The 23,417-nt window shown below is 47.7% G+C and overlaps 1 protein-coding gene and 1 non-coding gene across 2 annotated transcripts in view; both read right to left on the bottom strand.

Annotated features, from left to right (window-relative positions):
• BFSP2 (beaded filament structural protein 2) overlaps positions 1–23,417 on the bottom strand; it is a 69,810-nt gene that overhangs the window by 23,752 nt on the left and 22,641 nt on the right. The window contains exons 2-3 of the mRNA XM_060010035.1: positions 6,516–6,598; positions 391–547 (exon numbers count right to left, since the gene is read on the bottom strand). Of these exons, the coding sequence (XP_059866018.1) occupies positions 391–547; positions 6,516–6,598 (240 nt within the window). The remainder of the gene's footprint in view (positions 1–390; positions 548–6,515; positions 6,599–23,417) is intronic.
• Positions 18,669–18,741, bottom strand: TRNAE-CUC (transfer RNA glutamic acid (anticodon CUC)). Its single transcript has one exon. It is a non-coding gene; the product is annotated as a tRNA-Glu (tRNA).

The raw sequence follows: 23,417 nt of genomic DNA, 5'->3' as shown, positions 1-23,417 counted from the left end.
ATCACCACAGGCGGTCCCCTTCAGTCCTGTCACTCAACGATCTAACCTAATTTCACTGATTGTGACTAAACCACAGCCTGGGTCTACTCTCGGAGTTATTTTGTTTGTCCAGTACAGTGTTGAAAAAAAAATCTGAACTAGAAAGCTTAGGGGATGCTCCCTCCAATTCAACACACGTTCCATCACTCACTACTGCTTGGACCTGCTGCCTCCCCATTTATGTACCGGCCTGGTCCCTGAAGCCATTTGAGTTTGAAACTCAGGGTAACCTCACCCATTACAAGAAGTTGGGAATATTTTACTGGCATTTTGCCTGCAGCCCTGGGCAAGTGACGTGGAGCGTCACCTGTGTTGTGAAGCTCAGCCCGACAGGTGAGGGCCCCCACCTACCTCTTCATAGCTCCTTGACAGAAAGCCAAGTTCTTCTTTCAGGCTTTCTATTTGACTCTCCAGATCCTTTTTTGTCAAATTCGCTTCATCAATGACTTTATACAGAGAGTTAATTTCCTCTTCCGCCGCCTTTCGAAATGGCTGCTCATTTTCATATCTGTAGGTAAAGGAACTCAATCAGCAGAGCTGGGTGACCCCAAAGAAAAATAATCAGATTATAAATGTGACCAACAGACCAATTATGGGATACTTAAGCAATGAATGTTAAAAGTCACTGTTCCAATGGGTTTGAGGACACTGTTAATGCAATTGCTGCCTGTTGATTTATTAAAATGAAAGCGATTGCAGCCAACTTCTGATAACAGGGCACAGGGATTAATTAGGTGCCATCCTCATGGGGCACTGGAAGCACAGAGCTCTAGGGAAAGCTTCTCCAAGAGGTCAGATCCAGGTAAGGGGACCAGTGTTGTCATCATTATGCTGATCTGTCATCCTTTTCACCTGGGGATCCTTTAACGAACATTACTGAGAATCTGCTAAGTCCCAGGCTGTGTGCTGGTGATCCCCAAATGAAGAACGTGCATGGTTCCTCTCCCCCAAAGCCCAGGTAAAATTTCAGGACCGTGGCTGCAAACCCAAATGCCTTCAGGGACCAAGTGGGGAATGTAGATGAGGGATGAGGGCCAGCTCTGGGCAACAGCATAGAGGTGGGGATTGACACGTGTAGGACAGCACATGCTTCACCTAAAACGGTGCTGCTGCCCAGCCCTCCCCATCACTGCAGCGTGGGAAGGGGTATTCCCTTCTCTTGAGAAACCAGAAACCTGGATTTGCATACGAAATATGCAGACGCACACAGGCACACATATACACGCAGACACAAGTCTGAAACTGCCCCCTCTGCGTTGTTTGAATCTCTGGTTTGCACAGGGCCTTTTTTCTAACAACTACCCAACATCTTTGGCAGTTTCTCCCAGTGGCACTCCTTTCTTCTACGGCCTTCCACTCAGCCAAATTTCACACCTTACCTTCATCCATCCACAGAAGGGAGAAATCTCACACCTCTCGTTTCAGAAAGCCTCTCAAGGTCTTAGAATTTTAAAGGAATTTCTTGTTCAACTATCCAAACTCCTGCCTGATGACAATCCCTGATGGCATTTTTGATAGGTGATCACGCAGGCTCTGCTTCAATACTTCCAGCAACGGGGACCTCATCATCTCCCAAGGCCATCATACCATTTTTAGACAGCTGTAACTATTGCAGATTGCTTCCTTCAAGAGCTCTAGTCTCTATTCCTGAAAGAGTCTGAGTTCCACCCACTGGAACACACAAAGTCAGTCTAATCCTTCCACTGGCAGTCCTACAAATATTTGGAGACACTCTCTTATGTCACTCTCTTGTCCCCCATCTCCATCCCCTACACCCCTGCAAGACTTTTTGTCCTCAGGTTAAGCATTCCTACTTCCTTCCTCCATATTTCATACAAATGGGTTTTCATATTCGTCATTATCGAGGGCAGGGACTATGATCCTTTCATTTTTGTTTTTGCAGCAGCAGGTTTAAGATATATGTTTGGAATGACTTGAAATGCTCCAATTGGTCTGTGTCCTTCTTAAAATGTGATACAGAGAATGAAATGCAAAACTCCAGATGTTACCTGATTACTTCAGGGTCTTGTGGGACTGTCTGCTCCTTTGTTTAAACCCTTTAATTCTATTCATCACCGATTCTAAGATTTGTATTGTGGGGTTTGTTTGTTTGTATGTTCGTTCATTTCATTTTGATTAGCTGTATTTGCTGCTAACTAATATTGAGTCTCTGCCAAGTAGACATCCTGAACATTTTTCACAAAAGCTACTTTCAGCCCAATTTCCCTGTCCTCCTGCGTGCAACTGGTATTTGAACCCAGGAATCGGAGTTTATGTTTATCCTCTTTCAATGTCATTGGTCCATTGTTCCAACGTATTGGGATCAGAATCGTGATTCTGTCATTCTACTCTTCACCACCCCAACTGGCTTTCTATCATCTGCCATTTTGCCACGCCTGCTTTCAAGCACCTTGCAGTTAAAAATAGTAAATGAAGGGACTGAGGACAGAGTCCTCAGTGGTGGCATACCACCAGAGACTTCCCTCAGAGTTGGACCTGTACATTTGAATCAGCACTTGGGGGCTGGTTTCTGAAGCGTTTTTCTGTGCTCTATATGTGGAATTAGATTTTCTATCCAAATTTATTCTTTTTGAAGGACTGCATTCTTATTAACATTTAGTTCTTTTGTAAACAAGTCCTATCCTTCCAGCTGAAATGGAAACCCACTCATATGACGGGGATTAGTCTCTTTTTTTTAATTTATTTTTTTTATTTTTATTTTTTGCGGTACGCGGGCCTCTCACTGTTGTGGCCTCTCCCGTTGCGGAGCACAGGCTCCGGATGCGCAGGCTCAACGGCCATGGCTCACGAGCGCAGCCACCCGGCGGCATGTGGGATCTTCCCGGACTGGGGCACAAACCCGTGTCCCCTGCATCGGCAGGCGGACTCTCAACCACTGGTCTCTTTTGACCCAAGCTGGAAGAACCCCCCACGTGCCTCTGGAGTCCTATTTTGCTCACCTCTCCAGGGAGCCTGGTCCCTTTCAGCACATGATCCATTCAGCATGACTGGAGGTTCTGGTCTCCTACAGCCCGTTTTCTTGGCAGTCCTCTGAGGGATAACTCTGTGATATCCCCCAAGGCTGCTGTTACACTTTTAGCTTTTTTTTCACTGCCCCATTTTGAATGGTGCTTCGGTTAGAACCCCTGGGTGCTCATGACACCCAGAGCTGTCTTGCCTTGACCTGCAGGCCACTCTAACACAACATTGTCTATGGCGTCCCATCATTTCTGCTTGGCTCCTCCACCATCAGCTCTACTCAGCTTCCTCAAAACCAAACTTATTGTCAAACCCTGAATTTTAGGTAAGCGTTCCCTCCCCAATTTTCTATTTCATTCAAAGAATCACATTCTAAATTACCCAAGTTCAAAGTCTGGAACTTACCTTTAACCTTCTCTTTTCAGGCTGTCTATGTAGATAATTTTCAAATCCAGCCGGTTAGTTCTTCAACCCACCCCTCAAGTCTGCCCATTGCTACCATCCCAGGCAGGCCCTGAACTACGCCTCCTGTTGTCTTCCCAGGCCCACAGCATTGCCCCCAGAGTGACTCTCCTTAACCACATGGAGTCACTCCTCTGCTCAGATGCCTTAAGTGTCATCCTCAATAATCTGATCTCAACTTACTTCCCAATCCAGACCTTACCTCTCCATCAGTCGAAACCCTTCACTCCCATTGTTTCCTGCTCATTTGCCTGCCTGTCCTCTCCACCCTACAAATCTTCCTTTAAAGCTAAAATCTGGTCATGATGAACCACTGCTCGAACCCCTTCTATGGGTCTCCTCTGTTCTCAGATAATTTCAAGCCCTTTGGAATGGCGGGCATGGTCCTCCAGGATCTGTCTCCCCTTCATTCACTCTATATGCCCCAGTTATCCTGGGGTGCTTGGGATTCCACTAATGCACCATGTCTTCTAATGTCCTCCTGCCTTTGCACACACTGTCCCCTCTGCCTGGAAAGTCATGCCTACTTTATCTGCCTGTTCAACTTCTACATGAGTTTAGGACCCAAATCAGGCATCATCTCTTGTCAACACTCCGTAACCAGGCTAAATGAGTCCCCTCATCTGGGCTCATCTCAGTGATGGCACATCTGCTCAGTAATCACTGTCTGTTCACCCTCTGTCTTTGCCACTAACCTGTGGGCTCACTGAGGTCAGGAACCATGCCTGATTCACTTCACTCCCAGCACCTGGCAAGGAGCCTGGCACAAAGCGGACATTCAAACATTTGTTGAATTCATTCATTAACTCATTTGATAAATATTTTTTTAGCATCTATCTTGTGCTGGCACTCTTTTAGGTGCTGGTGATACACTGGGGCACAAAATAGACCAAGCCCCGGCTTTCGGTGAGTTGACATTCTACTCTGTTGAATGGCAGGACAAAGGTATGTATGAATGAATAAACGAATGAATGAATTCATGCCAAAAGGAATAAATGAATGAATGAGTGAAAAACATTTCAGTCAGATGCTACCTTAATCACACTTAATTAAATTCTACCTTAAATTTAGTGTGAATAGTTCAATGTCTGTTGGCATCTTTTTTTTTTCCTTAATATTTATTTATCTATTTGGCTGTGCCAGGTCTTAGTTGTGGCACATGGGATCTTTAGTTGCAGCATGCAAGATCTTTTTTAGTTGTGGCATGCGGAATCTTTTTAGTTGTGGCCTGCGAGATCTTTTAGTCACAGCATGCAGGCTCTAGTTCCCTGACCAGGGATCGAACCTGGGCCCCCTGCATTGAGAGTGTGGAGTCTTAACCACTGGACCACCAGGGAAGTCCCAGTTGGCCTCTGTCTTTAATCATGCAGAGAGTTGTCAGTGGCAGGATGATGGCTGCACTTCTTTGTGCGCCTCTGACCTTGGCTACCAGTGCTGAGCAAGACGGCAACCCTGGCTGGTTGACTCCAGAGTGGCGTGAATGGAGGCCTTTTAGCAGGTGGAGAAGCTTGGTCTCAAAGAAAGGAAATGACTGGGGATCTGAGGAGATGGTGGAGATTCTCTTTTTCATCACAACACCCTTCTTATTCCTAAGATAAGAATGGCCATGGGATCATGGTCTTCCCCATAGACTCCTAACTATATGCCTTTCCTCTTCATCTTTGCTAATTTAGGGAATAACAATCCCATCATCCACACATTTGCTCAACTCCCAGGATAACTTCCCCTCAAAATATTCTCAAAATCACTGCGTTCATCCATAAAAAGGCATCTTCATTTTGCTTCTCCATTAGGCCAGTGTTTTGCAAACCCCACTCACCTACACGATTTTCCACTAAATGTGTATCTTCTGTATCATTATTTACTTTATGTTGTTCCTTAACTTCATGTACTTAAAGAGTAAATCTTAAATCAATAAACTTTAAAAGCTCTTTATATTAAATAATTTTAAAATTGCCACTATAAATGGTAGTACTGTAGTGGAAAAACAGTTTCATGGGCCATAAACAGAAGGTAACTATAAAAATAAATATATGGGGCTTCCCTGGTGGTGTAGTGGTTGAGAGTCTGCCTGCCGATGCAGGGGGCACGGGTTCGATTCCCCGTCTGGGAAGATCCCACATGCCACAGAGCAACTAAGCCCGTGCGCCACAACTATTGAGCCCTTGTGCCACAACTGTTGAAGCCCATGCGCCTAGAGCCTGTGCTCCGGAACAAGAGAAGCCACCACAATGAGAAGCCCGTGCACTGCAACAAAGAGTAGTCCCCGCTCACCACAACTAGAGAAAGCCCGTGTGCAGCAACAAAGACCCAGTGCAGCCAAAAATAAATAAATAAATAGATAAATTTATAAATAAATAAATACATGACTATTAAAATTAAAATGTTTATCTTTATACCACTTAAAGTGATCTTCATCAGCCACATTATAGGAAACACTATTAGACTCCAAAGAGGTGGTTCTCAAGGCTGGATGGACATCAGGAAAGCCTGGTGAACTTTAAAAATACAGAGGCCAGGACCCACCCCCACTAATGTCTGTGGGGCTTGTGCACTGGCAGTTTTAAGTGCCCAGGTAATTCTCATATGCAGCCAGGATTGAGAAGCATTGCTCCAAACCAGTAGTTCTCAAAATTTGGTCCCAGTACCAGCAGGATCAGCATCATTGGGAACTGGGTAGAAATGTAAGTTTTAGGTCCCGCCTGAGGCCTATTGAATCTGAAACTCTGAGGGTGGGCACAGCAATCTGCGTTTTCTATCAGTCCCTCAGGTGATTCTCATGAACACTAGGTTTTGAGACCTCTGCTCTAAGCCAAGTGACACTGGCAAAATCTCTGAGGCCTTGGGACCTATTTGTGTCTACAAGGAGGGTTTGAACCAGATATTCTTGGCTCCGGATTCTCCTGGGGATGCTGTTATCCCACCCAGCCTTCCACGAGGCTGGGGTGCATGCTACAGACTCGGGGGCCGCATTACCCGAGTGGCCCAGGAGTCTGGGGCACGGAGGGACTGTCCCCTCGGCTGTGGAGCGTTACCTCTCCTTAAAGTCGTCAGCGCCCGCCTGGATATTCTCCGTCTGCAGCATGAGCCGTGCGTTTTCCAGGACTGCCTCGCCCACCTAGAACGACCACACATCAAAGGACAAGGTCACTGTGATGTCTTCCTACTTCAAATGGTGCCTCGCGCTGGGCACAGAGGCTCTGGGACGCTGAGAGCACTTTCTCATGGCAAATATTTTTAGAATTCAAGTGTCCCTCTCTAAGAAAGAGGGGGCAAGATAGACACTAAAGCGTAAAATCTTGGTGTCTTCTAAGAGCTTTTAGGGTTGGATTTTTGGAGCAAAAAGATTGTTCAAGGCAGACTTGTCTGTGGCCTCTGTCACAATGATGAGCTTTCGGCTCTCCAGTGAAATTTCTGGCTCCTTAAATGAAGTTTCACTGGCTTGACTTAGTGTCTCTTAACATTTTCTGGTCATGGATGCCTTTGGGAAGCTGATGAAATCTCTGGACCGCTGCTACCCAATAGAACTTTCGATGATGATGGAACTGATCTGCACTGTGTGGTCCAGCACAGTGGCCACACGTGGCTACTGAACACTCAAAATGTAGCAAAGGCAACTGAAGAACTGAACATTTACTTTTATTTAATCTTAACTAATTTACATTTAAATAGCCGCAGGTGGCCACAGGTGGCTCCAGAACTGGACAGCTCAGCTCTAGAATTCTGTCCACTCTCAGAACATACATGTGAACATAAACATTGTACATACAGCTTATGTATGTTCATAAATATTGTACACACAGTTCGGGGGTTTCATGGGGAAGAATGATTTTTCAAACTTGGCCCTCAGCACCCCTCAGGGTTCCCCACAGGTGGGGATTGGGAGGATAGTCATCTTCTTAACCTGAGAAACTTCTTTTTAAAATAAATATATTTTTACATATTGGCTTTCGGATAATCTGCAGCTTGGGATGGGGGATAAACTAACTGTTACTTTAAAATAAGGATGCAAATCTGAGGAAACTTTCTGGAGTGATAAAGATGTTCCATATCTGGATCTGGTGATTACACTGATGTATAATAGGTAACAATTTGTTAAGATGTACCATTAAGATTTGTGTATTTTACTATATGTAAATTATGTTTAATAAAAATACATAAAACTGAAAAAAAAAAGAAGGTTGCAAATCACTGTTTTAAGCTCTTATCAGTCCTATGCCCTTGAAAGTAAATGAGTTGGAAGTTCTTCGCTGACTTGGTGGAGGACTTCCGGCACCAGAGGTCAGAGACCGGAGTAAGATGAGAAGGACCAGGGAGGGGGAGACCCCAGTTGCCTGCTCCCCAGTGTGCGTCAGGGCAGGGCTGCAGCAGAGAGAAGATGAGGTTGCTGGTGGGAAATTCAATGAAGTGGACAAACAGCACAGGATGACCCTACTGGAACAGGGGAGCTCCATCCCTTCCACCCAGATCTGGGACTTGGTCCACGCCTGTGCTCCCTCGGTTTCCCCAGCAAAGCCCTCATCCCACTGTGCTGAAGTGGCCCTTCCCAGGGTCAACTCCTTGTTCATTGCTGTGTCTCCAAGCTCTGGTTGTGGTGGACATTCCATCAACACCTGTTGAGTGAATGCCTGCATGAATGAATTGTGTGACCATGGGTGAGCCATTCCCAGTCTTCCCCTGTCCCAGGTCTGGAGATCATTTTCTGGAAGCCCCCAAGAAGGGTGTTTTAAGATGTACCCGGGATTTTGTTTTTATTCTGGTATGGAGAGGCCAACAGATCAGGAGACAACTGACATTGCAAAGATCATTTGTTACTCACAGTTCCCAAGAGGAGGGGGCAGCCATACCATGTAGGGCAATACAGAGAAGAACCAGGGTTGGTCAGGAAGCAGAAGGGGAGAGGGGAAAGCATGGGCAAAAGGCTTTATTGTGGTTTTCATGGGAAGGAATGGGCACAGCAGGTTTGAATAATTTCAGTGGTCTCTGGGCTATAGGGGTGGTCCCTTGTTGTCTGGTACCCAGCCCTGGGTGGTCAGAGCAGAGGAATATTGCCTCTTGGAGTGTGAGCCCCAGCAAGGGGAGGCAGGTTGGGGTAATGACTCAGGATGGGTTGGTTTGCATCTCAAAGGCACTCTCACAGGTAAGTGGTTCCTATCTCTAGGATTCACTAGCCTTACAATGGGGCGGTCTCTCCCTGTCAATGAGGCCCCAGCTGCCACAGCATCAAGAATACAGAAAATGGGGCTTCCCTGGTGGCACAGTGGTTGAGAATCTGCCAGCCAATGCAGGGGACACAGGTTCGAGCCCTAGTCTGGGAGGATCCCACATGGCGCGGAGCAACTGAGCCCGTGAGCCACAACTACTGAGCCTGCGCGTCTGGAGCCTGTGCTCCGCGACAAGAGCGGCCGCAACAGTGAGAGGCCCGTGCACCGCGATGAAGAGTGGCCCCCGCTCGCCGCAACTAGAGAAAGTCCTCGCACAGAAACGAAGACCCAACACAGCCAAAAAAAAAAAAAAAAAAAAAAGAATACAGAAAATAAGAACATAGAGTTAATATCGTTGAATATAGTTAATTCAAAGGCTCTGGCTATGTGAGGCCTCTGAGGACTGGCTTTGGCTGCTCTGACCCAGTCCTCTATTCGTCCTCCTTCACACGCTGCTGCACCCACATTTAGGAGCCCCCTTTCCTTGTCTTTGGATGCTCCGTGATGCCATTTTGCAGATGATGAATTTGCAGCCCAGGGCAATTACCCTGCTCGTTTTCTCACAGTGGGGCCCATGGCAAATATTCCACCCTACCACGGGACCTTGAGTCATAGCAGGTGTCCAGACCATGGGCTCAAAAACCCCAGCTGCAGACATGATGGCTTCCAAAGTGCTCTAGAGTAGGTGGCCATGCAGGGCCAGATGCGGGCAGATGTGGGCTTGGAGCTTGTACAAGTTGGGAGACTGCCTTTAAGAAAAAGAATAAAAAATTACTAATACAAAGGGGGACGTGCAAGTGAGGGAGCTTGAGGCTTAAAGTCTTCACGTGGGTACAGCTCTGTTTTGTTTCTGCTTTGAAAACATGCAGCGGGTGGACAGAAAAAGTAGAAAACAAAACCCAACCCTGGGGCGTGGGGGGATATACGTGTACCATATTCAGAGGCACACAATTCTGGAAAAGCAGAAAGATGCCTGGGGATGCAGTCACCTATGTCCCACCGTCCAGAACAAACACACTAGCGCTTGCATGTGCTGCCTTTTGACTTGGGATTTGCTCCGCCCAGCAGCAACTGTCCCCTGTGTGTGAATCGGTGACATCTGCCCAGCGGACTACAGACTCTTCATAAGTAAGAGGCTGCTGGGAGCAACGGTGCAGGAGTCAGTAGGAGATACAGGCTGATGGGAGGCGAGGCCAGGGCTCTGTACTTGCTTCTCCTTACTTGGGGTTGAGGACAGGATGCTGCCTGGGACACTTTGGACGCTGCCCAGCAGATGGGGAGGTTCTGTCCAATGTCTGTCCAAGGAGGCTGGGCAGCTCTGGGCTCAGGGAAGCTGGAGGTTCCTGCTTTCACTGTTGTTTAGTAACAACCAAGGGTTTATTCGACCCTCAAGTGGAGGCTAATTATAGGCCCTGACTTGCCAAAGCACAGTTTGCTGGCCGTGCTTCCCCATCTCCACAGACTGGATCCTAAAATAGACCTCCAGGCCATTGCTGAGCGTAGAGAGCCTTCCTCTGTCCTCCCGCGGCCCTCAGCCCCACAGAGGCCACGTCCTCTGGGTGTCAGGGGTGGCTCAGCACCCCCAGCCGGGAAAGAGCCAGGCGGCGGGTCCAGGGCTGGGACGCTGGCTGAGGTGTAGCACAGGCAGAGGACTGGGATGGTGGCCAAGGCCAAAAGTAAGTGTGGTGCCTGCAGTGGACAGGGACCATCTTTGTCTCTATACCTGGGAAAACCATGAAACCTTCCCTGGGACTGAGGACAGGAAAGGAAGAGGGAGAGAAGCTGGATTTACTGCCTACAGGTGTGGCCCACCCACATGCTGGAGCTGGCTTGTACTGGCTTGTACCTGCTTGCCAGGACAGACTGTTAAATAAATATTTCAGGAGTTTCGTGAGCCGGTTGTTAAACACAGCCACCAAGAAAATTTTAATTATGTGAACTTACAATTACATAAATTATACTAAAAACAAAGGTAACAAATACTCAAAATACAAAGGTAATGACTACTCATCACTTCCTAATTGTTTTACTATGTTTGACGGCCATCTCTGCTTTTGAGGTTATTTGCTTCTATTGTATCTGTAATGATTGTGGACAGGGAACATTGCTTGCCATTCCAGTAAACAAAGAATGTTGCCCACCATTCCAGAAGGACCAGGCCATTAGCCCCTGCAGCTGCCCCCAGCCCCATGGTGCACCCAGAGAACTCAGGGTGGAGAAAAACAGGAAGTCTTCTGTGCTTTGGATACTGGCCCCAGAGAGTTGAGATGCATATTGAAGAAATAATTTCAATGAGCCCAGACTCTGCATCTTCCTTTATATAGGAAAGCACTAAAATTAACTTGAGATGTCAGTTTCTTGTGATTAGCAGTAATCTTTTGATGTTCGACCATATGTTGTTTTCCAGCAAAAACCTCCAATATATCCTGCCTCTTACCTTACCTCTTCTGAGCAGTTCCTCAGAGCTATTTGGGAGGCTGTCTCTGGGGCTATAGTCCTCAGTAAGGTTCCCTAATAAAACTTAACTCTCAACTTTTAAGTTGTGTGTTTTTCTTCAGTCGACAGGTGGGAACACTATGTAACACTGTCCTACAATGCATCTCTTCCCAACTCTGCATTCATGCTGGTAGCTTGATGTCAGCTGTGGTGAGAGTAGCTACACTAGGGAAATTGGAGAACACCATAAAGCAGAGCGTTTCATCCACGGAGAGCCAATTGTTATACAGATCCCAGCTCACTGACTGTCCCCCACCTTCCACCCAATACTCAATTCATGACTACACTAAATGCTCACGGCCCTCCTCTAACGCTAATGTCATTTTAGGGATGAGGATGCCTAGGCTCAGAGAGCATATGATAATTGCCCAAATCGCATAGCTGGAATGTGGCAGAGCCAGAAGGCCAAACCAGGTTAATGTGACTTGAAAGTGTGCATATCTTTGTCCTCTGTTTTGGAAACTGAAAGGCACATCAGAATCAAGAGAGACTCTGTTGTGGAGGACTGTTTTCTGTCTTTGCTGTAACATAGAACAGTCAGGACTCCTGTTTCCTATTTGGGCTGCATCACAAAGACAAAGAGGCATCTTCCCTACTAGGTGTGAGGACGCTAACCAATCAAACCAAACCGTCTCCCACTCCAAGTCCCTGAGCTTTCATTTCCGAGCCTTGTCAGCTGAGGAGAGCTGAGGCAGATCTGCGGTCCGCCTCTGAAGGCCCAGGGGGCTTCTGTGGCTGCGAACTTTGCTGTCGGGCCCAAGAGAGGAGAGGGCACTTGTGTTTAAAACTTCGAGAGATGTACATTAGCTATCTGGTCCTCTTGGATTTATGGCTGAAGTGGATGCAAATTAACCTCACTTCTCTGATCACCTTTTCTTTCCAGGGGAGAAGGTGATAAAAATACCGAATGTACAGTCCCCGACCGATGCTGTGAACACAAACACACTTACCCATGACCCTGGGACCACTCCTGCCCACTTTTCTAGTAGGAGAAAAGTATAAACTGATGTAACATTTGCACTCAAGGGCAGATTTAAGGGAGGGCAGGCTAGCAGCTTGCGCATGGTGTGCTGTGGACACCAGCAGATGACATCTTCTCCTTTCTGTCCTTCTGCCCAAACAGAGCTGGGACTCCTACCATCAAGGCTATGTAACTTAGCACCAGGTCTTCTGTTGAAAAGAGGCACTGTCATGGCAGCAGCAGTGCAAATCTCTATGTGAGATTAGCCAGTTTTAAGGGATTAGGACCCATTAATTTCGCTGGAGCCAGAAACAAAATTCACCTTCAAAGCCTAAAATGCTGTGGATGAGAGTAGCTGGGTTTGAACGGCAGGGGAATGGCAGTCAGAGGTCATGGGGGGCAGAGGTGTGTTCTGTGAGGGACGGTGCAGGGAGGGGCGCTGCCCACCGGCTGTGGAGGCTCAAGGTGCTGCGGGCTTGGCCGGCAGCCCCCTCATCTGACTTCCCTGGAGTTGTCTTCCTTTGCGCCTCCACGTGGACGCTTCCTTAGCACACTTTACACCAGTGGTTCTCAAAGTGTGGTTCCTGGACCGGCAGCATCAGCGCCACCTGAAACTTGTGAGAAATGCACATTCTCAGACCCTACCTCAGATGTCTGAGCCAGAATCTCTGGAGTGGGTCCTAATGATGTGTGTTTTAACATGCTTTCCAGGGGCTTACGATGCACACTCGACTTTGACAGCCTTTGCTTTGCACAGACCTGCCTCCGGTCCTGCTCAGGCCTCCCCCAGGCTGCTCCCGGACCTCCTTGCTGTCCTGACCCACGCCGTTGCCTCTGCCTAGAACACCTGGTCTTACCACCTGACACTCCCTGGCCCCGGCCACCTGAGAAACCCTTCCCCACTTTAACGCTCCTCTCGAACGTGGCTTCCTCTACGAAGCTTCTTTATTCGCTCATCCATTACTGCCTTCATGTCTTCAGCACGTGATTATTATTTCCTCTGTGCCAGGCTCTGTGCTGGTTTTGGGGAATCAGCAGCTATGGTAGGGGATGCGGTTAGAAAGGCAGGCAAAGACCAGATCCTGGGGGGAAGGCCTTGGGAAGAGTGGGAAGGAAGTGGCATTTGCTGGGATGCCAATGGAAGGATTTGAGCAGGCACAGGGGTAACCTGCGTGGTAAGTGGATACCCCTGACTCCTGTGGGACACAGGGGGCCATGCCAAGGGCCCGGCTAGGGGGTTCCTGCACTCATCCAGGGGAGGTGATGGTGGCTTTGACTAGGGTGGTTGAGGGATGGTGGGGATGGAGTAGTCATGGGGAGAGTGAGGGAGAGGAATTGAGGATGGTCCCTAGGCTTTTAGCCAGAGCTACTGGCTGCACATGGGCCCTAGCTGTCTCCCTACCTCCCTCCTTGAATCATCCTACAGCGTAAACAGTATGCAGGCAATGACCACATTAGCCTATTCTTGACCCCAGCTCCTCCCTCACCAATTTGGGCCAGTTACGGGATAAGTGACTCTAAGATTCAGTTTCCTCATCCGTAGAATGTGGATAATGCCCCTCCCTGCCCCCTGGGATAGTTGTGAGAAACAAATGAGCCGATGCATGGGAAGCACTGGCTGAATGCCTGGAGCAGAGTAAGCACGAATGGTAGCCATCTTCATTGTTGTTATTCGTCTTAGGACAGAGCAGTTGTTCAGTGATTGTTGAGGGAGTCTGCTGGGTATGTGTGGTCTGGCACTGTCCCCACTCTGCTTTTTCTGGATGCACAGTTGGCTGAATGAAGACTTCTATCTAGTGGCTTCATGTTATTTTTCTTTCAGTTTTTCCATCCATAGTCATTTGCAAAGCCCTGGTCCCTGGTACTACGATGAGGAGGATTTTACCCTTTCCTACTGCCATTCTCACTGCGGATGCAGTTATAAAAATAAATGGAGCTGGTGGTGGCAGGTGAGGGATTTTACTTTCATTCTGTTTCAAAAAGGCAAGGATGAGCAGCATTTTCAAAAGGGTTATCATTTGGGCCCAAGGGTATAATTAGAACTTTATTTGGAGTTAATGATATTGGCATCCCAGCAACCAGAGCTGCAGGTGAGGGAGGAGGTGGGTGGAGGTGGGTAAGACTGGGCCCTGGGAAATGAGACTCAGCTGGTGCACTGGCAGATGCAAGAGAACACTTTTCACATTTGTTTGACTTTCAAGTTTAGGATGAATGCTCAGCATGACTTGCTTCCAGCAATAAATGAACAAGAAATCATCATCTGTCCCTATACCCTACTCTTACTGCATCTTCACCAGGATGGTGAAGGCCAGCTTGTCACCAGCCAGCCGGATGCCTCTCTGTGCTCATCCTGACGTGCCGCTACGTTCGTCATGCGGCACACTTTCCTCTCTTGGCTTCCATGAACCACTCTCCCCTGCTCTTCCTACTTTGTTGGCCATCTTTCGGCTTCCTCCTGCATGAAGTCTGTCTCCCTTGTCTGACCTCTAAATGCTAGAGTTCTCAGGACTGGGTCCTGGGGCATTTTTTCTTTAATCACTGAGTTATCTGATCCATTCACATGGCTTGAAATGTATGTGCGGATGACTTCTGCATTTATATCTCTAGCTCAGAACCTTCCTTTCTACTCCAGGCTTGAGTACCATTCTCTCCTTGACATCTTCTCTACTTGGCTCAGATGTCTCAAACTTAACGTGGCCAAAATGGAATTTTTGCCCTCTAAAAGCAAATCCCCCCCAGCTCCCAGCTCCATGCCAGTAAACAGTACTAACAGAAACCAGGGAGTCTTGACATCGTGCTTTCTCTCATCTCCCACATCTAATCCAACACCAAGGTTAGTCAATCCCCCCCCTGCCCCAATGTATCTCAAATCCATCTACTTCTCACATCTCCACTGATGTCACCCTGCTGCACACCCCCATCACGCCCTCCGACCCCATGGCAACATCCTCTTAATCCTCTGTCCTCTCCTGCTTGAGTCTATTCTTCATCCTGCTTCCAGAGTGATTTTCTTCAACTCTTCACATCAGATGATGTCACTCTGATTAAATTAAATTAAAACTCTTCTGAGGTGTTTCTTGTGCTAAAGATAAAATCCAAGCTTCTGACAGCAGCCCTCAAGGCCCTGCATGTGTGTCAATCTTCCCACTGCTCACAGGCTCCACCCTGCTGGTGCCGGGTCTTTGTGGACCACGCGGGCCTCTCTCCTGTCTTGAGGCTTAAGCACGTGTGGACTCCTCTGCCTGGACGGCTCTCCCCTCTCCTGTGTTTGGGTGGCTCCCTCATCCTGATCACCCTGCCTAAGGTAGGACCTCCTTCCTCTCTGTCCCTCTCTGCCTTGTTCACTTTCTTTAAAACACTTAGCACAGCTTGTAATTATTACCAATTTTTGTTTATTGGTTTATTAGTTGTTATCTCTGTATCTGCTGCCAGAACATAAACTCCTTGAGGCCAGGCACTGCCTTTCTGTCCTGCTGTTGTTCATCCCCAGCACAGTGTCTGGTACAGGACATACAGTTGGATTAATGAGCCCAGAAATAGTGCTGCTTCTTCATGGACAACCAGGAAGGGGAGACCCTCCAGGGACACCCAGGTTCTTACCTAGCTCCAACCTGAGAATCACCTTTGGTACCTCCCTCCCCTTCACTCCCAAATCAGAACATATCAATTCCCCACACTGATGAACTTCACTCCATTCCTGTCCCTTATCCAGCCTTGCTTCGAGCCCCAATCGTCTCTTTTCTGGTTCAACCTGATGTTACCTGAAGATGGAAAACACGAAGCCCACGCAGTGAGTTAAGGTTGCACCTGCAAGTGGAGTTAGGGGACGTGTCATCAGGTCGTGGAGAGGGGGCCATGTCCCAGACAGCTCCCCCCAAGCACAGTCACAGCCACTGTGGGTCCCGGGAGAATCAGGCACACTGAGGGCTAAGGTCGGGTCTTCCGGGCAAGTTCAGGATGGTGGGCACTTCTGAGTTGTACTGCATGTAACCCTTGACCTCATCATCACGCTGCGCTCTGGCTGAGGGAAGAAGGTCTTAGTAGGAGAGGTCAGAGGAGTATGGAGTGAGAGGTCAGAGGAGTATGGAGTGAGAGGTCAGAGGATTATGGAGTGAGAGGCCAGAGCTGGTGGGTGCTGGTGTTCACAGTGCTGGGCGATCAGGAGGACCTGGTCCCTAGAGGCTGCCCTCTGTCTCGAGGGGGACAAAGTCCCCTAGGCTTCACCTTCTGCGGAGGCCTCCCTCATCCTGTTCCCACAAGTTCTGGCTCTGGGCTCACCCAGCATCCTGCCTGCAGCTACCTTGGCTGGATATAGGAGGGCTTGCTTTGGGCACTAAAGAGTTTAACTGCCACGGTACACCAGTATGTAAGCCTGGGTGTATGTGTCATGACCCGGCCCTTCAGGGCCTAATTTTCTACACATGCCCTAATAAAATCTGAGTGTTGAGCACCAGGCACATCAAGATACAGTGACCCTGGGAGGCTCTGTCTGGGCAGCCAGCTGGTCTCCCCTGTGATATCTCTGTCTCTCTGTCTCCTTTTGCTTCCTAGATTTGGAGCAACTGCTTTCCAACTTCTCATTCCCCTTTCTACTGGAATGAACTTACTAAGATGCAATTTGAATTTATTCGGGGTGTGCTCTTGAATAAACCCTCACAACTCGGCCCTGCTCTTCACTGGCTTTATCTCTTTTTCTCTCCCCTGCTATAGGCTGAACTGTTTTTCTGAACAGACATGGGCCTCTCCAGCTTCCAGACCTTGACTCATGTTGCTACCTCTGTGTGTCATGACCTAACTAGGCCATCCAGCCTCTATGCTTTCCTTATCTGCCAGGTGAACTCCTACCCATCCTTCAAAACCCAGCTCAGGAATTAACACAACATTGTAAATCAATTATACTTCCATAAAATAAATTTAAAAAAACCAACTCAGGCTGCCCTGGTCATCCTCTGTACTTCCCATATTCCGTGTGGGTATACCTCGATCACTGTAGTTGCCATGTTAGACTTTATTCTGATATTTTTCTGTCTTTCCCCACCACTAATATGTGTGTCCCTGAGACAGGTACAGTCAGTCTCTCACCTCTGCCCTCAGAATGGGTGCATCTGTATAATTTCCATTATACAGATGGGGAAACTGAGGCCCAGAGAGTTCAGGAACTTGCCCCCAGAACTAAGTGGCCCAGCTGATTTTAATCTGTATCAGTCTGACACAGCTCATTGCTCTTTTTTTCTTTTTTCAAAAAAACTTTTTATTGTGGGAAATTTCAACTCCATCAAACTACATATAAAGGTAGAGAGAGACTCACCTCCTTACTTCAACAATGACAATCTCACGGCTAATTTTTAAAAAAATCTCTATTCCCACTGACCTCTACTCCTATCTCTGAGGTTATTACATACATATCACTTCATCTATAATTATTTCAGATGCTCTCTTTTGTACTTCTTGTATTTCAATTTAAAAATTATCAAAGCAATACATACATTGGTTTAAAAAATTAAACAATACTAAAAAGAGATGCTTATAAAGGCTTGTAAAGAAAAGCGTTCCCTTTCCCACATTTTTCTCTCCCCATGTCCTAGTCCCCAGCTGTTCACTTGTCCAGAGCTTGCCCCATATTTCTACAAACTTCTTGATTGTTTGAGTTGTCAGCCACAGGCATTATTTATTGACTTCCTGGCGGACAAATGAAGATTTAGCTCACTCACACTCCACCTCCCTTTTCCTTTATTTATTGGCTATCTTGGTAACTTTAAACAATAAAGCTGAATGTCTTGCTGTATAAATTATGGACAGTTTCTTCTCACACTCAGTCTTTCTCTTATAATTGCAGATGTTTTATTTTCTAAGGTCAAAAGAGAAGACTGAAAACCAGTTTAATTACTCAGCAACTCTACTGAAGCCAGTGTGAAATATAGGTCCTTTCTACTAAGAATTGCGATGGAGGTGCCCCTGTTAGAAGCTGTGGGCAGAGAGCCAAATTATTGTTTTATTTTCCAACTGAGCATCCTCAGGCCTGCAGAACAATGTCCGCTGTTTGATTTTATGTTCATGGTGCTACCCTCTCCAGGGCATGCCTGCAATACCCACACGCAACCATCTTGCCTTGCCACCATGTTTGAGCTGTGATTCTCATACTAAGTAGCTCAGTGTTTTCTCTTGTAAAAGAGGCAGCTTTATCTTGATAGTACCAGGCACACAATGATCCCTTAATAGACGTTTGTTGAATGAATAAGTGATATGTGTTTAAAGAGCCAAACGTGAAATAAGGGTGAGAAACCAGTTCACAAGTATCAGACTGGCAAACCTTTGGGAGGTGAGGATGTGAAGAAAGTGGGGATCTCACACACTGTTTCCGGGAGGGTAAATTGGTGCGGCCGCTTTGGAGAGCCATTTGACAATGCCGTATAAAAGCTGGTGATGGGCACAGCCCATTCTGCTCCTAGGTACCGACCTGGAGCCAGGGAAGAAACTCTTTTTTTTTTTTTAATTTTGGTCACGTCACGAAGCTTGTGAGATCTTAGTTCCCCAACCAGGGATTGAACCTGGGCCCTCTGCAGTGAGAGTGCAGAGCCCTAACCACTGGACAACCAAGGAATTCCCAGAAACTCTTTCTATAGTGGGCCAGGGAGGAAATACTTTAGGTTTTGTGGTCTTTGTTGCAACTACACATCTTTGCTTGGGAGTATGAAAGCAGCCTTAGACAATTGGTACATGAACGGGTGTGACTGTGTTCCAGTCAAACTTTATTTACAAAAGCAGGCGCCTGGTTAGATTTCTGCCTATAGTTTGCCCACCTCGGACCTAGGGGGACTCTCCCATGTGTGCACGAGAAGGTTCATGCCCCTCCTGTTTGTGATAGTGAAACCGAAAGCAACCTCTATCCATCAGCAGAAAAATTCATAACCTATGGTATAAATACAATGAAATGCTCTATGTATAAACATGGATAAATCTCAAAATCAAAATGAGGAGTGAAGAAAGCAAGTTGCTGGAGGAAGTAGTGTGTGATGGTTAATTTTATGTGTTAATTTGGCTGGGCCATGGTGCCCAGAGATTTGGTCAAACATTACTCTGGATGAGATTAACATTTGAATTGGTGGCTCTGAGTAAAGTGGCTTGTCTTCCACAACGTTGGCGGGGACTCATCCAGTCAGCTGAAGGCCTGAATAGAACAAACTATTCTAAACTATTCTGAACTGAGGTCCCCAGAGCCGGCAAATGGCCTTTGGACTTGACCTGGAACAACAGCTCTTCCCTGGATCTCCAACCTGCGGGCACCTTGATTTTGGACTTCTAGCCTCATTATAGTGTGAGCCAATTCCTTAAAATAAATCTCTCTCTCTCTAGAAACATCCTGTTGGTTCTGTTTTTCTGGAGAACCCTGACTAATACACAGTGTAATACAATTGAATATAAAGTTTAAAATCATGCAAAACAATCCTATAAAGGATTTATATACATATATAGTAAAATTGAAACAACACTTTTGGGAATGATAAGTGCCAAATGTAAAGCAGTGGTGGCCTCTGGGGAGGGGAATGGAATCAGGACGGAGCAGCACAAAGGGTGTTTCAGTTGTATCTGGAATCTTTGATTTTGTGTTTTTAAAAGAGGTCTGTAGCAAATAACATTAAGGTGGACACTTTTGGATGTTGGGCACCCCTTTATATGTGTTTGACATATTTCATGATTAAGAAGAATGAGATAACGTCACAAAACGAGGGAACGAAAATCAGTGCGGTGACTGGCATGCCCTAGGCCCCTATCATGTAGAGCAAGAGTGGCTGGAACAGTTGGATGGAGAAGGCAGGTCAGCGGTGGTGGGAGACCACTAGGTGGAGCGCAGAGGGACCTCTAGAGCTCCAGAAGAGGCTTCTGGGCAGCGCGCATGAAGATGGGGCGGAGCAGCGCGGCGTGTGCTGGGGCTGGGAGGTGGCTGCAGAGGCGTGGGCCGGCCCCGTGGACATGGCCACGGTCACGTGAGCTCAGAGAGGCACTTTGTGTTTACCGGGAGGAGGTCCTGCAGAAATAGTTATCTTCGACTACCCTCTGACAAGATTTGTTTCCTGGGCGCTTGCCAACATCGGAGGAATTTGTGTTGCTCAGAAATACGCCTTGTTGAGGCTTAAACCGGATTGCGAACTCCTCTTCCCTATTTCAGGTGCGGCTGCTAGAGCAGACACTGTCAGCGCTCGGCCACATCCCCTCGGATTGTTTTTTCCACCCATTTTGCGCCTGTGGGTTCCCTGTGCTTTCACTTCCCGGGGTCCGCTGTCGGGGCTTTTTTTGGAGCAGTGCCCTCCGGCCAGCAGAGCCCACTTTTCAGTTCCCTGGGCGAGTACTCTGGGAATGACTGACAGGCATGGGGTGTGAAAGCCCCCTGCTTGGGGTTGGGACAACTCTGAGGTGGAACTTCCCCTCCTGAGTTGCCCTGAAGCTGGCCCTTGGCCTGAGATGGTTTGCTTGCTCCCTCCTCCCTCACAGGCTTCCCGGGGACACCTCCATAATATGCCACCTGGTAGAGTCCTAGACTTGGGGTCTGCCTCTTGGGAATCCATCTAAGACAAGTGTACTTCTCATCCCAGAAACTTTCCAGGGTCAGGATGCTGCGAGCTGTCATCCATCTAGAGGGTTGCTGGGCACACAGGCTCTGGAATCAAACTACCCAAGCTGAAAGTCTTGTCTCTGTCATCTCCTAGCTGTGTGACCTTGCAAAAGTTATTTAACTGTTCTGTGCCTGTTTCCTCATCTTTATTTTATTTTTTTAATTTTATTTTTTTATCGAAGTATAGTTGATTTACAATGTGTTAGTTTCAGGTGTACAGCACAGTTGTTCAGTTATGTGTGTATATACATATATTCTTTTTCAGATTTTTTTTCCCTTATAGGTTATTACAAAATATTGAGTAGAGTTCCCTGTGCTATACAGTAGGTCCTTGTTGGTTATCTATTTTATATATATTAGTGTGTATATGTTAATCCCAAACTCTTAATTTATCCCTCCCTCTCCCCTTCCCTTTTGGTAATCATAAATTTGTTTTCTATGTCTGTGAGTTTCCTCTTCTTTAAAAAGGGGGTCATAAAAGTATGGGCCTCATAAAGCTGATGTGAGGTCAAATGAGTTAGGATATGCAAGAACCTCAGAACAAATCCTGGCATATAGTAAGTGCTCAATAAACGTTACCTTTGTTACCCTTCACTGGAACTTAAGGGACACTTAAGGGCAATCAGGAATTAATATGATTTACCCCTGAGCCTGTGTCTGCTAATTTAATTTAATTAACCCAGGCTAATTTAATGAAGGGGACAAATAACCTCAATTTATTTGTTATGTGGACACATAACCTCAACTTATTACGACGGTGTAGAATAGACCGGTCAGTAGATTGGCAGGGTGGGTGTGGGGCTAACAGTTTACTGAAAGAACTCTAGAAGAATCCTCACTTTTCCTTTGCCTGAGACTCCACCCCACTTCCCACGCCCGAGGCTGGTTGAAGTACAGGAAGGTGGGTTTGGACACCGTGTCCAGGAATGGGATTGGATAGGGAGACAATTAGGGAAGGGAGAGAAATGCTCACTCATTCTTGTGTGAACATCAGCAAGAAAGAGGGGACAGAACTCAAAGTATTAGACTTGGAACAGGAAACCGAGTTCCAGTCTTGGCTCTGGTTATCACTAGACACGGATTTCTCATCTCTGAGCCTCAGTTTCCACCTCTGTAAAAGGGGGTAATAACACTAGTTCTGCTACTCCACAGAGAGGCTGTGAGGATCTAGGGGGACGCAGCAGAGAACATGCAGGGTACTGTGCGCGGCTGTGCTCTGCAGTCCTACAGACGGCGCCAAAGCAAGGTGTTAGGAGAACACGGCCAGTGCATGTTCTTGGAAATTATCCTTGGAAATCCCTTAGGAGGGTGCCATCTGGGGGACCCACAGTCAATACATCCAGCACAGACAGGGTTTTTCTTCATATGAAACAGTTGACTTAAAAGAGGAGTCATGCTATCTGGAAAGCTCCTCTCTTGAAACACCTATCATGTTCAGCAAGGCATATCCCTCACACCAGGAGGGACCCGTGGGAAATGAGCCTGTCTGAAGAGGAAGCAAATTCACGCCTTCCACCTCTTGGGCACAGGGCACATCCTCACTGAGGGAGCAGAACGCCAGCACCAGTTAAATGGTGTCTCTCTCCCCCACGCTTGCTTAAGGTATAGGCCTGTAGGAGACGCAGGGCATTAGAGCAGGAAGTAGAGCGCTGAGTTGCCGGGCTGCCTTCCACGCTGGGGGTGAGGCCCTGTAGACTTCTCTGCCGTCAGCTTTCAGGAAGCCTCAACTTAGAAATACCACGACGCAGTTTTAGAATGCAAAGGGCTCTCGGAGATCATGCAAGGTGAAGAACCAAGGCACAGAGAGGCGTGACAGCCGACCCCAGGCCTCACAGCAGGCCCTTCTCTCTCTCTTTTTTTTTTTTTGCGGTACTCGGGCCTCTCACTGTTGTGGCCTCTCCTGTTGTGGAGCACAGGCTCCGGACACACAGGCTCAGCAGCCATGGCTCACGGGCCCAGCTGCTCCGCGGCATGTGGGATCCTCCCAGACCGGGGCATAAACCCGTGTCCCCTGCATCGGCAGGCAGACTCTCAACCACTGCGCCACCAGGGAAGACCAGGCCCTTCTCTCTTTAGTGACCGCAGCGAGCACTCATGGGAGGACCGTGGGCCTTGACCAGAGACGCCGGACTTCAAACCCTGTCTTGGTTAGTTGGGGATGTATGTGCTCTAAAAGAAGTCCCTGTTTGTAGAATGGGGATGAGGAAACTTTCTCCCCAGAGTAGCAAGACGATTAAAAGATGTGCATGTGTAGCAGAATGTTAAATTGCTTGAGCCCAGATGGGGAAGCCACTCACCCCTCTTTCAGTGCCCAAGGGTGCACCCGCCCCGGTAGCAAAGGCGGAACCCGCGACAGGCATGGCGGCCTGGGATCCGCAGAGCGGGGTCCTGGCGAGAGGGCACCTGTGGGGTGGGGGAGGCCATGGGGCCCCAGCCGAGGAGTGGCTGGTCCGGCGGGGGAGCGGGGGTCTCAGCAGAGCTCATGAAAATGTCCCCAGGAGAAGGAATCTGGTTTGAACTACAGCCAGACCCAGACGCTGGGAAGCCACCTTAGAGCAGCATATCTGGAAAGGACTTTGCTGCCCTCCTTTCCACGCCTTCCTTCCTGCTTACACTCTGGCTGCGTTAGAAACAGCAGGGGGAGTGGGGGTGGGAGAACACTGGT

Source organism: Delphinus delphis, chromosome 4 (assembly GCF_949987515.2).
Source record: "Delphinus delphis chromosome 4, mDelDel1.2, whole genome shotgun sequence".
Lineage (NCBI taxonomy): Eukaryota > Metazoa > Chordata > Mammalia > Artiodactyla > Delphinidae > Delphinus > Delphinus delphis.
The sequence above is the reverse complement of the archived record's forward strand: the minus strand, read 5'-3'. Positions and strand labels throughout refer to the sequence as shown.